The sequence below is a fragment of the Anopheles coustani genome, chromosome 2 (genome assembly GCF_943734705.1).
Source record: "Anopheles coustani chromosome 2, idAnoCousDA_361_x.2, whole genome shotgun sequence".
In the NCBI taxonomy this organism is placed as follows: Eukaryota; Metazoa; Arthropoda; class Insecta; order Diptera; family Culicidae; genus Anopheles; species Anopheles coustani.
Genome location: NC_071289.1, coordinates 43467528 through 43484317, shown reverse-complemented (window position 1 = coordinate 43484317; position 16790 = coordinate 43467528). Strand labels below are relative to the sequence as shown.

The 16790-nt window shown below is 41.8% G+C and overlaps 1 protein-coding gene across 1 annotated transcript in view; it reads left to right on the top strand.

The window, feature by feature from the left end:
• The window catches only part of LOC131267108 (tyrosine-protein kinase Dnt-like), a 78087-nt gene extending 61587 nt beyond the window's left edge, over positions 1–16500 (top strand). Inside the window, exons 2-6 of the mRNA XM_058269884.1 lie at positions 14248–14614; positions 14690–15445; positions 15521–15740; positions 15808–15884; positions 15959–16500. Coding sequence (XP_058125867.1) covers positions 14248–14614; positions 14690–15445; positions 15521–15740; positions 15808–15884; positions 15959–16070 — 1532 coding nt within the window. The 3' untranslated portion in view covers positions 16071–16500. The remainder of the gene's footprint in view (positions 1–14247; positions 14615–14689; positions 15446–15520; positions 15741–15807; positions 15885–15958) is intronic.
• Positions 16501–16790: the final 290 nt, after the last annotated feature.

The following is a 16790-nucleotide window of genomic DNA, read 5'->3' as shown; positions in this document are numbered from 1 at the left end:
CGTCCCCACCGACGCATAACGTAAAAGTCTGTAGCAACCATTAAAGTAAACATCAGAGAACAGAGAAGCAATATTAACTATTCTTGCAGTCTCATGAAACGAACCGGAATGCATCTTGTGCCTCTTAATCGTACCACTTTCGAAATTCTTCCAAAATTTCACGAAATTCTCCGAAGCGCCACATTACATTCTTCAATGAATCGCTCATCTAATTCCCGCATCATTCTGCATGCCTGGGAGACTACATCGACGTTTTGGTCGTCCTGTGTCGGGTCGACGTGAAAAAAGTAAAGCATTACCATTGGATAGACACCTTAAGTGGGACCTAAAACAACCTCATCGACAACGTTGTTTTTCGTTGAAGATCGGCATGCAGATTCAATTTTCGGCCCTGTTTCTCAAACCTGCTGCCAGCTGATGGAGATACTAGACAAAAAGTCTTATTCCGTCAGATTTCTTCTACCTATTTTAGGTTGCAGCTCCAAGTGAGAAGTAGCAGGCCTTTTGAGAAACGCTCGTCGGGCCAGCTATAGGCATTAAACACCCAGCAGAACACTAATTTATTGCCTGTGGAGTAACAAGCGCGGACGTGCCGCTTTTACGTCGAACTTAAGGGAACAATGAGAGAACGCAAGATCCAACAGAAATAGGGGGACCTTATGGTCGCCTCAGAGCCTATCCGCATTCTCGTTCCCAACTCATTAAATTAATCGGATTATCGGTCACCACCGGGACCCTAGAATCGCCGTCTTTTGTTGGTTTGGCAACAACGGCGCTCCTGGAAGAAGACGCGATTCTTTCTAACAGGTATTTCCACGCGAGAGAGTTATTAGGCGCCCGAGTGCTGGTCATAAATATCTCGTTCTCGTTTTTGGGACCATCGTCTATAGACTCGATCAAAGTTTTATTAAATTTATTAACCAGACTCGTCGCTGCTGGACAAGGTTCATTTGGACAAAGTAAACTTGTAAAACGTTCATGACATCTTCCCGTTGAATCAATGCTTCATCCACGCTTCGTATGTTGCATGATAAGTTATTGTTCCTATTAAAATTACATAATATTCCGTAACATACGATGTGCGGAATTTATCATCTAGTTGGTTAGTTGCTTACCTGCGATAGGATGATTGCGCTTGTCGGAATCAGATTGAAAATGCACACCCTCAATCACTGGAAAATTGCATTACGCAATTATTTTTCTGTGGTTTCCTACTGGTGGTGGCATACCTTTCTGCTACTCTCAGGCAGGAGCGTCTAGGGTATAAATAAAATCAATGTTCGATTTGGACACATTTAATTATACCAAACCCTTTTTAAATTTAATTTTTTTGTTACCATGGAAAATTATGCGCTTAAGTCGTAAGACATGTATCAATTCCTCTCACCCGATTCTCTTCATTAATGTTCGAAATTGTATTTCCAAAAAACAAATGCAGTGTAAATGCTGCTTCCATTTTTCATTGCTATGTGCTTTTCTAATCAGTTCATTTGAAATGCATGAAATGGTTAAATTTCCAATCATCCTACAGTGTCGCTTGTATTTGCTTTCGTTTGGACGCTGACCGGTTAACCGATCAACTTATCACAGTGACACAATATCAACTTCATATTGACGCTCATAATTTGACTCCCTGCAACACAATGGACTTTCGTGCTCGTAACGTTATGTTAAAATGTGGTGATGTGAGTGGGAAGCTTGTTAATGTGTATGGCGTTTAAATAGGTGGGAAAAAGCCGCTATAATAAATGATAAGTTCGTAGTTTCAGCAAGTGCAAACGTGTTGGCATGAAAGCACTTAAAAGCTTTTACCTGAAGAGGTAAAGCATCAGCTGCTTAAAAACACTTGCACTTGATTTTTCCTCGCCACGTTTGAAGAGGTATGGGTGATCATCAAAATGAGCCTTTTACAAATACGATTCGCTTTCAGCCGTCGATTAAAACCCATCTCACACCATCAAGTTTCGGTAAAATTTCCCGCCCCGCGTGTCTGGTTTTAATTGGTTTAATGAATGACAACAACGGTCTACTATAATCCCGACATGCAATAGTGGTGTGTGTGTAAGTTTGAGTGTATTGCACATACTGCATTCTTACAATCGGTAAAGTGCGAAAATCGAATGGGGTACAGCTTTCCCTGTTGAGACAAAGCAACGATTATGATTAATGAGTCAAATGAATTGACGGTCATTATTTTCGTGAATATAAAATTTATTGTTTTTAATTCGCCGCACCTGGTGGTTGAAGTTTCCATTTGGGGGAAAACTGGTGCGTGCATCAAAAATGGTAAAATTATGGAGTGCATCTCAAATGGTTCACAGTGTTATTTAATCCCCGAGGTCAACGAAGGGAAAACCTCAATTCAACGTTCTTCTCAACTGTGCTTTATGAAAGGGTTTTGTGTGCAAAGTTTCTGTTTCCAGTCGCAAAGCTTACGGTGTTATAAAAACTCGAATCAAAGCCCATTGTTGTAAACTTTTCCTCTCAAATTATTTGCCGGCACGTTAATTTTTGGACCATTCGAATAGAAAACTACGTGGAAAGTCACAACTAGCAAAACTACGTCACCATTCGGTGAAAACCAATTAAACCGGTACTTCTGAAATCCTCTCGATCGAGCGGGTTTTCCTCTAGTTTAATTTCCGTTCATTAGTTTGAAACAATCCTAGCATAGGAGGGTATGAAAGTAATCACGGCCAACATCCTCGAGCATGTGTGAAGTTTGGGGACAGACATTTCGAAACACCAATCGACAGATATTCCGCATTTGATAGACGCGCAGGCATTTTGGTTCGATATGGACACAATCCATATGGACAGGTTGTGTTGTTTCAATGACCATGAAAAGGAGCTATTTCTGGAACTATTGATTTCTCGTTGACTGCCAAGCTGCTTTAGTACAGTTTTTTATAACAATTGTTTTTATTAAAATTTTATTATCAAATTTATGAAACCATCGATTTTTGAAAACTAAGCAAAAGCGAGGCTTTTCCAAAGGATACATTATTCTAGCCCACTACTGCATAAGTCCAGTACTTTATTAGTGTAAAATGCTGATAGGCATTGACGCTGTCACACTTTTTTTGTGGCTCGTAACAAAGTACTCGACTCTTAACGTTTGATTGTTCATCTCCACATAGCGCACTCTCCCCGGACAATCTGACAAACTCGGTTCCCGCAACAGACGGGAAACTGTACTGACTCGTAGGAAACTGATAGGAAACTTTTGACAGCACTACCAAAGCCATTTGTTTTGACGTTTTATAACTGTCGGATTAAGAAAGAAGAAGACTGTCCACCTAGCGCACTCAGGAAACTTCCTCATGCTCCAACATTCCAATGCTCATTTCATCAGTTTCCTAGCAGAGTTTCCTATGTGGAGATGAACAGTGATGCGTTAACTCAATATTTGTCGATCCTCCATCGATTACCTGGCTTAAAGCACTATGTTGTTTATAATCTTGTTATTTGTTCAATTGCCTTTGACTTCATAGATTCCGGAGATTTTGCAGACTTCAACTACGCTTCAATCATCCAACCACCCGTTTGTCTCCGCAAAAACCGAAAGTGCATCAAGAGGAATAAATGGTGAAAAGGCAAAAATACCACCAACTCCGGGTGCCGGGTTTTCCATTAAAACGCACTCACGCGGCAGAACTTCCGGGAAATGCAGGCAGACAAAACTGCACGCACTTCCGATCCCAGTCAGAGTTGAGTCCTTTAAATTTGACACTTTACAACACCCCTCTACAGAAGAGCGAGTCCACTCGAACGTTGTTTCCCGAGCGTCGTATGTACCTTTAGCTCGAAATAGTTGACCCGCACAACGCTTTACAATAGGTCGTTCAAGAGTTCACCTCGGCTCTGAAGTGATTCTGTGTCCGTTTCCCGTTCCTCTGGTGCGTTCCGATGGAAACAAAAAGGAAATTTAGAAACGTAGCAGAACAAATACACTCACACTTATAATTTTCAGCGAAACGCAATGCATTTTCGACTGCACTCCGTCGCTTCACCTTTCTCGTACCAACTAGATTCTCCACACCCAGGAGGTATTTTTATACCTACAGGAAGGAGAGGAAATGGTAAAATCACCTTTGTTACACAGCAAACTAATACTTATCATTTGGCCGTTATGAATTGCACATAGAAAACATATAGGAGAGTTTAGCTCATTTTCGAATGACGGTGGCAGGACGATATGGAAGCTGAAGCAAATACCATGTGTCCCTTTCAAGAAATATATCGAAAAAGTAGAAACATGGTTTTGGCTTTGGCCCCTCGTTCTCTCCACAGTTGAGCCAGCGGAGGGCGGAAAGTTGGGAAAGCGGAATGAAAATTACTGTCCACCGTAACGAATGGATAAGTCAACCAGCGTCAACTGCGAAATCAAATGGAAACTCCTCTCAAAACATTACATCCGGCACGTATAAACAAACATTCTTCAATCGACGGGAAAATAAATGTTAACTGTTAATTATCACTTTGATTTGTTGAAACCCAACAGGAACTTCCGGTGTGTCCTAGCTTTTTAAATGAAGAATCCTCTCTTTCTAAGAGCAACGGAAAGTCGCCGTAAATGTGGGTAACGACTGCATCCTAACCTCACACGTTGCTGTTTGTAAGGAGCGAACAAATTCGCATTTGCCATAATTTCGCCGTGATCCATATCCTCCTCTCACTCGCTGATCTGGGAGTCTTTAATCATCGCGACGGGCTAATATTAAAACCAACCATTCGACTCTCGACAACCATTTGGTTCTGTATGGAAGGTCGCTTTTCCTCGGCCGAGGGTGCGAACAACATCACAGATTCCAAATGAGTCCCTTTCGGATTCATCTCATCGGTTGGATGGAAAGAGGAAAGACAAGGAACTAGCGTAATTACATTTTCCGCGAAGTGATCAATGAAAATGTATTTAGCTGAGGTTCTGTGCCCCTTCGGCGACAACAGCAGTTTATATTTACACATGGTAATCAGTCTCACTCTCTCTATCTCTCTGTCGGAACGTGTGTGCAAACGAAGGGAAACGAACCATGAAATTGGGCCACGTGTTGGCATAAAGAGAACAGAGCACACCAAAGGACATCCGCTGGATTAAAAGCGAGAAAACAATTCGATGGTGTGATGCGGGGAGGGAAGATTGTGGTTAAATCAAATTTGCGTAGGTTCGATATTGGATCTTTTTTTATGTTTGTTGTCCGTTTGGTTTACTTCCCCGAAGAGCAAGCAGAAGGTAATTGATGGATTTTGTTGGATACGTCCATCATCATCTGGATTTGCGACGTGATTTAACAAATTTATTATGGGTTTATGTTCCCTTTTTTGTCGAGAAAGTTTGCGAGTTTACGTACTGTATTAATGTTGGTTTGTTTGAGCGTTCAAATAACGATGGAATTTTTACCTGATCATTGAATGTATGTTTATATTTTTCCGTCAGGCCAACCAGCAATAAAAAGTGAAGTGCCTAAGTATTTCTCAAAAAGAATCAAATCTTTATAATACTAAATAACATAGCCTTATGCTTGCTTCTGAAATAATGCTTATGAAATAATGCTTCAACACAAAGTTTCATGAAATTTGTTGTGGAAACCATTTTGTGCCTTCGTTTTTGGACAAATGTTTTTACTTTAAACTTTAGCCAACATGCTCCCAGCTCAGTTTGAATTTAACTTTTCCATCGATTTTTCCTTCGATCAATATCTTGGGCCGTACCGGGAAATTTACTTATTATTATCTCATTTGAAGCTCATTGTGTGGAAAGTCCAGCGAGTGGACAATTTTCCAACAAAAGAAGTCTTGCTTGTTGGAATCCCGTGTTTTTCTTGTTAATAACAAAGCTTCAGCATTATTGTTATTAGCCCAATTTGACCTGATTGTGAATATTTTTCGACGCTTATTTCTTCAGGCCAAGAAGACGAACGAACTTGCCGTTTGAATGTACTAAATGACGCCCTTTCATTGCCCGAATGCTCCAAATTTTCCTGCCCAACTACCGCTACATCGACAGATCGCAAGACGAAGAAAACTAATTCCCAAAGCGCATTACATTCCACGTCTCCTCTTAAGGAAGCTGGCCGTTTGATGGGCATTTTCCCTGAAATCGTTTCCATAGTTCCCAGGCGCGAGAAAATATCCAATTTAGCAGACACGACTCAGAGCTCCACCCAGAATAGCTAACAGAATTGTTGGACTCTCGGCGGCCAACTTAGTGTTATGCCATCGCCAAGCGCGGCATAATTTTGTACAATAATAAGCTTAAATCATCGTTCCATCATAAAACATAGAAAATGAAAAACCATTTAATAATCGCCGTTGGAACGGTAGAAAAGCAACACTTCTTTATGTAAACGTCAAGCAAAGTGTCATCGTTCCGCGTTATGGTTTTGCAAATATTTCGGGACATTTCTCCTGGCGTGAATGTGTGTTCTCTCTAACGTCTTGCAGCTTAAGCTATAGTCTTTTTTGCCCCTGCTTGACTTCGACTGATGAACGAGAAGCCGTGTCCTACACACGCCTCCTGTCAATTTCGATGAAAGATGATTTTACTTTACACTCATCTCCACTGTAGGAAAATTGTATGTTGTGCTCTTCCCCAACGAGAGAGTACTCCATTTCCCCACCTTATTGTCCCGCCCCATTCGTTTGTTTCGTTTGAAGGAATTTGTCATTCAACTTTGCAGGGAAGAAGGAAGGCAAAGTGAAATGTGTAGCATTTAATTAACATCGTCTAGTGACAGGGCTACTGAAGCGATAGAAAGGTGATGGAATTTGCTATTTATGTTGTGCTATAAAAGCCGCGTGTGTGTCTTCATCTTGCTTTTCCTTTTGTCATCAATCGTTAGCGTCGTTGACGATGTCTGTTCTAATTTAATTATTATTAGCCAATTTTCCTAGGTGTCCCTCCTCCTTCAAGTGTGTAGAAAGCTGAGGAGGACACGCGACGCTCCTCAATTTTCTTAGAAACCCAGAAAATACGGAATTGGAGCGTGTTGAATTAATGCTAGAGAGGACGTATGTATATTCTGATCGTCTGCCGCCACCACCGACGGTGTGGGTATAATTGCCCAATGAGACGCCAACGCCAGGAAACTAACGAATGGGAAAACTGACTGTAATTAGTGCCGCCGCAGTTCCCTTCACTGCAAAAACCTTCCCATCAATCTGAACGATGGCTGATTTTCGGACCAAATGAGCAGGAAACGATGGACCTTGGAGGATCATTTGCAGTCTTCCTTCAGCATACGATTTGTGCAGCAATTATCTGCCTCAAAGCTGTAACTGTCCTCCCCTCGTACAAATCTGGCTTTTTCTGAAAATTTGGGGGTGAACTGCTGAGCAGATCTTGTGGAGAAGAAGAAGGGTGTCTAAGAATCATATTCCTGTCACGCAATGTCTTCAATTAATCAAGCATTCATTTGGGGTTTATCGGAAGTTTATTTCTTTCTACAGATTGCGATTTTCTGGGGAATAATGTTTGGAAGGATTAGCTCTAATCTAGGTCGTTGGTTGGTTTTGAGTATATTAAAGATTTTTTGATGATTCAAACGAGACCATTCATTGGAACATTAAGGAGAAATTTTGGCGAAACACCAAATGCTTTATTTCTATGCGTTGTACTATACTGAGTGATATCGTTTACTTAAACTAACACTCTCATTATTGAAAACTATTCTATAAACAAGTTACAATAACAACATAAGTTTAATATTCTGAAATAAGTTTAATATATATGTGAAATTCGGATTGTAGGTGTCTGCCGTCTGACCTTTATTTCTAATTACTCTAGGTCTTACTTTTTTAAATACCCAAGAGTTTGACGATCCATGTCTGAAGGTAATATTCTGTTCTCCAGTCCGATTTACCTTAACAAATAAAACGGTATTACCTGGTTTTACGGTATTATATTCAAAGTGTGTGGTCAAATAGCAGGCCTAAACACATTCTTAACTTAATTAGGGTCTAACAGTTCAACACATGAGACGCAGTTTGTTTTTAAATTGAAAAACAGACGAGTTGAAGTCAAAAAGATGGTACATGCTAAAAATAAAACGAATTTTTCCTCCCAAAGAATAACAAGGGAGTTTCCAGCAACAGGTGTTTCTGGTTCTGGATTCTAGTTGTGTTCAGCAAAAGTAAGTTGTAAGCACCCTTAGCAACATTTTGGATGCACTTATCCTTCCCTTAAAAAATCCGATCTGGGATGCTCATTTCGTTTTTGAGACGATTTTTCATTAATTGTTCAAAAACCTTGGAGGGAAAAGCAATGCGTCCCTTGAGGGGCGATGGTCGACTTAAAATAATAGCCTCGGCCTTACAGATACCGCAAAAATCACCAAAACTTAACGATACGCCAGGTTAGCAGGAATAGAAATAGAAATTTACGTTGCACTGCGTAACCATAAACGAGAGAAGAGGAGAGATCTCTACTGAAACGACCGCCAAAAGGGTGATGCCACGCTTGAGGTGGAGTCCCGACGGAAGGTGATATTGTGGCTATGCCACTTATGCTCTGATGAGTTAGACCTAATACGATAATCTCTCCAGCGGGACTTCGAATACAATCAAAGCTTTCCGCAATCCCTATTTCTGCTTCCTACTAAATCGATTTCCTACAACTGTTTGGTCAGAAAACAGAGAAGAAGGAGACCATATGCTGAAATAAGTGCGGGTGGGTCATGGATTAACGTCAGACATAGGTGCGGCCACCGACCGCCACCGCATTTCCTTGAATGTTGAAGAACAATTGGCGAATCGGTGGTAATGATTTCCAGTCCATCCCATTCCTATCTCATTATCTTCGCTTCCTCGCTTCTTGTCCTATAGACTCCCTGGGAAACACAACATGGACGAGCTTTTTCCTCCTCAGCTCGTTTCCCAACCACTACTATCCTTTGCAGAAACCAATTCTGTTTTTGTGTGGTTCCAATGGTGTCCGAATGAAATTAATTAAACGAAGAAATTACACCCGTTTCCACTTAGGGTGGAATCGCGCCCGCCTTCTGTGCAATGGCGCGCTATAACGGTGGAAACGCGAGTATCAACGGTCGTACGGCGCGCCATATGACTGAATCTCGTTTGCCTACTGTTGAAATGCGGACGCGGTCTGTTGGAGGGACGCAAATTTTGACGGCCGCACAAGATCTGTGAAGTAAGAGGTCTGCTCATACGGAAAAAAAGTGAGAGGTCGCGTATGTTTTGGATATTGCGTCAGGAATTGCTCTCAATAAAGCTAGCGGGTGGAAAATTAGATGTTTTTGAATAGTGTAACAAATACTGCTTTGCATCCGTACAGTATCATCATTTAAAGAAGGTCAGTTTGTTCATTATTCGGTAGTTTGACAGGTTTTGCTATACCATGGTATGAGCAGACCTCTCACTTCACAGATCTTGTGCGGCCGTCAAAATTTGCGTCCCTCCAACAGACCGCGTCCGCATTTCAACAGTAGGCAAACGAGATTCAGTCATATGGCGCGCCGTACGACCGTTGATACTCGCGTTTCCACCGTTATAGCGCGCCATTGCACAGAAGGCGGGCGCGATTCCACCCTAAGTGGAAACGGGTGTAATTGAAAAGATGCTCCTTCCATTGTCTCCACTATCGTCGATGCCGTCCATTTCGTGTACCTCCTATTCGCGTCCCATTTGGCTGCTAAATTTCTTTTTTGATTTCTACACGTTCCGTTCGCAGGATTTCCCTCCATCTACAGAAAAGAAGGGAACTGGAAACCTATCACCGATCATCGTACAAACCATGCATATTAAAGTGGAAAATTATGTTCAATTCCATCCGCGTTCATCGGAAACTGTAACATTTTTCGCACTGTATGTTTGTCGGGTTTCTTTCACTTGCATTGTTGTCCGCTCGTTGGAAAATTTATCAAGCTTTGAAAGAGCATAAACTTTGTTTGTCTCAACCGGCGATAAGCTTGCCTTTTTTCAGTGCCAACAAACTCGAGACGTTCGGAATTTGCTCAAAAGTTCCGTTTTCTTAACGGAAACAAAAATTCTTTTCAATCTTCTTTTTTTGGCTTTCTGTATTCAGCTGAAAATGTCACCGAAAAATCTTATCTTTCATGGATGGTCTGATGGAAGTGAGGTCACGGTCGTCTCCACCGATTATGTGAACGGAATAAATTAACTGCTGACAGTCCATTACTCTCTTGGATGTAGGACATTTTTCTTTTTTCTTCCCAGCTTGCACCGCCCATGATTTGAGGAAATTAAGCAATTAATTCCAATTAAAGCGAAGAACGTTGAATAACCGAGTTGAATTCCGTACACTTCCGTGGTCACCATCCAGCATCTTCTCTGTGTTTGTGTGTGAGAATGTGGAAAATCTGTGGAGGACCAGACGAAAGTTTTGTGTGTGTCATCCTCGTTTTCAGATCCGTCTCGGATCGTGGATCATTTTCAAGACAGCAGAAGAAACCATCTTCGCAAAGTCGTTGGACCTGCCACTATAAATCATTCTGGTAATTCTATGGCCACACATACATACACACAGCCTTAGACCCGGTATGATTAGCTCATCATCCTATCCACTTATTTTCTTAGGAGCTTTTCCTTGGGAATGGGATGGTAAATAAACATCGTAACAGTCGGTAAAATAATAGGTGACGATTCAATGACGGTTTTTCAAAGTGATGTAAATAGTTCAGAGGAAATAAAAGAAAACCAATCCCAACTGTTGGTTTATGATTGTCTATGCTTTCTTCGGAGCAAGAACTAAAACGAAGGAACTAAACTAAATTCAGAAATGTGTCGATAAAATTAAAATCAGAAGCAATGGAATATGAAATAAAATATTTCGTCTACTAGCGTCTTAAAAGCTACAAACAAACCATATATTTGTTTTCTATTAATCCAAAGCCTCACAACGAGGTCTTTGTCATAACATTTTTTCATGATTATTGTACATATTGAGTTCTCTTTCTGGTTCCCTTATTTGATTGAGTTCCAATTTTCTTTTTGATCGGTTTCAAATTGTTTGCCGAAATTTTATTGAAAGAATAGATCATTTTATTTTTCTCATTCGATTTCTGTGCTGAACCGTTTCTATTCTATTGTCTGTTGGGGTATTACATTGTATTGTTGAAAAATATTTAGAACATCGTCTAACAGGACGAAGGACCGTTTACCACCGTGCACTTGGCATCGCGGATCCTCTGCGCTGACCTGCATTTGATGATTGCGTGCGTGTGTGTACGAGAGAAGCGTGTTGGTTACCGAGAATAGAATTGAAATTCAATCCTACTGGCGTGAAACTTATAAGCAATGCTCTTCTTCCAACAAAAGGAAAGCAATAAGAGCAACACTGCAAGAAAAATGCAGCAAACAGGGACAATTTAATAGATTTCACTTACCGAATCTCAAAAAACAATCATGCCATTTGCACACAAAGATAGCGTACTTCACTCCTTTCAGAAGTTTGAGTTAACCCTTTCTAACGTTACAATGAAATGACGAGGAGAAAAAAAACGAATATAACCCGCAACGAACAAAGAGTTTACACGTAGACAGAAAAGCGAAATAAAACTTTCCGTTCCGCCAGATTGTCATCACCCTGGGAACCGCGGATTGTCCGTTCCCTCACTAAGAAAACTCTTTTCCCCATTTCCCTCCATCTTCTGGCATTCTCCTTTCGAAACCCTTGCCTTAAGTCTCCAACACCTCGTTCGTTTAGTACAAGTGATGTCCGACATGAAAAGAAAAGCGAAATTGAAAACACACAAATTCACTCCCAATCATAACGACGATTTTAAGCGGCGTGTGCTCAGATTATAATTGAAAAAGGACCAGGGCCTTGCAACGGGAAAAGGGTTTCACCGGACACAACCCGAGGTAGGTTATATAGAGCCGGTTTCTTATCTTGCTCAGACAGAAAGCGAGCAAGGAAAATGAACGCAAACACTTTGCAGTTTCTCAAATAAAAACAAAAAGATTCTTCGTTGCATTTTCTAGTCTCAGAATTTGAACTGCTTTAGTTTCACTACATACGCAAATGAAACGCAAATAACAGATTCATCATAAAATATTGGCAATAAACAACTAACATTTTAAAAATAAGGTATTTCACGCTAATCTCCAGGGAAATGCATTTACTTTCGGAGTCTTGAAATTAACGAACTTACTTTTGAAACTTGTATAAATTAAATCAAACAGTAAGTAGTGCTTGCCCGATATTATATATTTTATGTGTTGAATAAAATCAATAAAGAACTAAGGGTAATCAAGGAAACAAAAGATTTGCAATAGTTCATTAACAATCTACAGAAAATAAAATGTGGGTAAAATCTCTGGTATCACAATTCAAGGTTTTTTCCCACTTCAAGTCTCTAAGTTTTCAGTCAGTTTTCCTACTGTTTCGTTTTTTTATCTGCCACCTTTCGCGTTTTAAACCACGTGCTCGAAGTGAGTCGTGATAATGATTTTATTTCTAATTTGAATTTCGATTATGTTTTGCGTAATCATAAAGTACATATTTAGTAAAATCGCCGTCGAAGTGTCAACTTGTTCCTTCCTTAACCGGTCGGCAAACTTGGGAAGGGATGCAATTGGGATAACGTAAACAACGAAGAAAGGAGCCGAGTGTGCAGCCTTGTGCAAGACAGTGTGCGGAGGATTGTTATTACAATTAATCGGATTATCTCTTAATTTTTTCGTTGGTTGTTATTATTATCTTTTCGTCAGGAGCCACCAGCTTCACAGGAGCAGCAGTTGCTTTTCTCTTCAGCAGTTAGGTTTTAATAAATCAACGGATCAACCAGCCAGAGCCAGGGATCAGATTTATGTTGTTTTCTTTTCCCCTATGGCATCACCATTAGTTTCCCACCGAAAAAAGGGGCCCAGCTGATAGTGGTGTGTATTGGACGGCATTGGGCCTTGGTAAACTGTTAGATAAAACCTCAGTACTTCGATTGAAAGCAAATTTATTCCCAAAATCCATAACGAGATAGCCAGTAGAATTTTTAAACTCTAGGTATCTCTACATACAACCATCACGGTGCAAACGGGTGATGAACGATTTTCTCGGTGGAAAAGTGGCGTCCAAAAGTCTCGTGTTCAACTGGAAATGGCACGCTTGTCTTCACAGTATGCTATGCATCATTTAATGTCACCACAGCTTTTTTACTTCTCACTGAGAGAGCTGAAGACGGTGGGGATGATCCAATGTAGAAGTCACCAAGATTCACCTCCGGTCCCAGCGTTGTTTTGGCAGTGATTTATCTCTCTGTGCTGTTTCTCGCAGTGGAAAACTGAGTGTAGAAATGGGGCAGCACCGGACGAAAACAAATGATTACAACGAGGTTGCCAACAATGATAATGATGATGATGACACGCTACGGTGCGTGTCTAATGTATTTTCATTCTCATCTCGCCAAAAACCCTCGCAAAAACGTCTCGCTTCGACGATGAGAATATTTTGCTTTCATCGTGTTTGGATGTCTCAGAACATCCTTTGCGTTAAGTGCGAATGCTTATAATTGCATAAACTGACTTAATTTGAAAATAGTACCTAAATAGTAGAAAAGCTCCTACACTTTACTGCAGGTAAAAAAATGGACGACGTAGTCATAACTGTTTATCTGTTTGGTCAGGACGTATGCAATTTGAGCGGATTAAAATTTATTTTATAGCAGCTTACTGCCGTATTAAGCAACAGTACACAAGCGCTTCGTAATTCTCTGGCGATAATTGCCGGCGGACGGTGGCGATATAAATCCAGGGGAAAAATTAACAAACGCGCCCTTTTTTGTCCCACAGGAATATGTATTTTTTCGCTGTTATGCTTAATTGGTGGATGTGTGTTTGCGTCCTTGTTAGCTTGCAATTTTTTACCATTTTTTATTTCCACTTGTTCGTCGGTTCTTTGCACATTTTTGTTTTTTTGTTTTTCCCACCAGAACCAGATTCAGCATTGTTTGTGACCACTACAAACGCCAAAGTACCTTAGTGTGTCAGAGAAATGGCCCTACAACTGGAATGAAACAGCGAAGATGATAAACAAAGAAAACGCAAGAGCTCAACCACTTTCAAATTAATCCTGAATTATAGACCGTCCGTAATACACTGTCGATTTGTCCCCGTGGTTCAATTTCTCTTCTGCTCCTTCGTGTGGCTTTATCATACTGTGAAGCAGTTAGGTTCTAGGATTACAGGAACATCGTTATTATCCGTTTCATTGTAATTAAAAAGGTTGTTCGCATATGACAACACTAACCTATCTAACCTTCTTCTTTTCCAAAGGACTTTCCGCGGAAATCTACTACGTCCGCGAGGGTCAGGTGAACGAGTATGCTCTTCATTTCACGGTTCCCGTTCCGGCGGAAGTTGAGGAGATCTCATTCACCTGGCAGAGCCTGGCCAAAAGGCCGCTTCCTTACCAGATCAACATCGTTTCGCCGGATCCGATCGCACTGCCGAAGCCCTCGATGAATATCTCCCAGCAGGGTGAAATCCCGGAGCATATCGAAACGTTTGCCATCGGCCTGCGCTGCAGTGGACGAGAAACGGCCGAGGTTGACGTGACCATAACGGTGGAAGTGACACTCGATCGACTCACAGGAAACGCAACAGAGTTGGTGTTTCGACGGAAGAAGATCTGCTTGATGAGGTAAGTCGTGCGAACATGAAGGTGTTTTGACAACTGAACGTCGAAACTGAACTTTTTTATTGCCCCGTTTCCCAGTGAACATCCAGATGCAAACCAACCGGATCCTTACCTACTAGAAAACGCGTCCAACGGTCAGAATGGACTGATCACGCTCTTCATCGGCGGGATTCTGGCGATTCTTTTTGTGGCACTCATCATCTTGATTGCTTATTGCACCCGAGGATCATTCCACCGCAAGCCACACAACGCCCAACCGATCCGTACTTCCAGCTTCCAGCGCCTTCAGACACATGCTCCATCGGCCCCCTCGTCGATCCTATCACCACCTTCTATTGCTCCCACGATAGCAACCCTTTCCCGCACCCGAATCTACGCGAATGCCGAACCGGAAGAACTGCAGCGACGCATTTCCGAGCTGACCGTGCAACGCTGCCGGGTGCGCCTCTCCAGCCTGCTTCAGGAAGGAACCTTCGGGAGAGTCTACCGGGGCAGCTACAACGACAGCCAGGAAGTGCTGGTGAAAACCGTCGGACCGCACGCGTCCCAAATCCAGGTCTCGCTCCTCCTTCACGAAGGCATGAGCTTGTACGGTGCACAACATCCCGGTATCCTCTCCGTCCTGGGTGTCTCGATCGATGACCATACGGCACCATTCCTACTCTACCTCGCGCCAGAGAACTCGCGCAACCTGAAGATCTTCCTCCAGGAACCGGTGGCCCGAACGCTGACCACGATCCAGATCGTCAAGATTCAACTCCAGCTCGCACAAGCCCTAGGACACCTGCACAGCCACGGTGTGATCCACAAGGACATTGCGGCCCGTAACTGTGTGTAAGTATTACCACTCATCACGATCGTAACTCCAAGGGCATTTTTCTAACCACTCTTACCTTTCATTCCTTGCAGAATTGACGATCAACTGCGAGTGAAGTTGGCGGATAACTCCCTTTCGCGCGATCTCTTCCCCGGCGACTACTACTGCCTTGGGGACAGCGAAAATCGACCGATCAAATGGCTCGCACTGGAGTCGATCCAGTACAAACAGTTCAGTGAAGCTTCCGATACGTGGGCGTTTGGTGTTCTCATGTGGGAACTGTGTACCCTGGCGCGACAGCCGTACGCAGAGGTAGGTTCCTCACACTCAAAACCCTCTCAAAGGTGTGCTTTATAGCATTTGCATTCTTCCCTCATAGGTCGATCCGTTTGAGATGGAGCACTATCTGCTTGATGGTTATCGGTTAGCGCAGCCAATCAACTGTCCAGATGAGCTGTAAGTTGCACATTACCCAAAATGACCCCCTAAATCAGTCTTCAAAAACTCTTAACTTTCTATTCTCGCTACAGATTCAAAATAATGGCGTACTGCTGGACGATGCTACCGATGGAGCGACCCTCGTTCGAACAGCTGCAGATCTGTCTGCAGGATTTCTACGCACAGCTGACACTCTACGTCTAGGGATTGGCTAGCTCCGGTCAACGGTTCTACGTGTTTCTTACGCCATATCGTCACCATTAAACACACAGATCGCCCAACTCCGCCATGATAGCTGTTACTGGCCCTAGTACCGCCCTTATTTCTCTATCCAGTGTACAGTATGTTTAACGATTGGGAGAATTCTGGGATCAATGTTCATAATGAATGTAGCTTAATTGACGCTATTGAAAATGCTTCACGAATGTTCACAAAACAAGACTGCGGAGGTTACATAATGAAAATGGCCAAAGACATAACTTATCCCTTGAAGAATGTGCCTTGTATAGTATAGCATTTAAGATGTATTAATTAATGTAGAAATAAATAGTATTGTTTCTGTTATTTATCATTATTTAGAAATATCGCGATGTTCCTATGTTGTCTATAAGCTTGAATGTAAATATGATGTGCAACTTTTCGTCAATGTTCAGCGTTTTATTGTCTTCCTTGTAACCCTTAAAATATATGATCAATAATTTAGTTAGTTGGTAAAAACCTCAACGTGTTCCGTCAATCGCATGCCAATGATACAATAACAACACATTCCAATGATTTAGGATACTTTCAGCGTAATACGAATTAATAAATGAAAACTAAATCAAACCGATGTTACTCTTCAGTCTTGGAGGTAGGAAGTGAGTTGAAAGAAAACCTAATCAGGCAAACGCTGTATGTCGTATAAGGCAAACCCTGTGTGTGTTA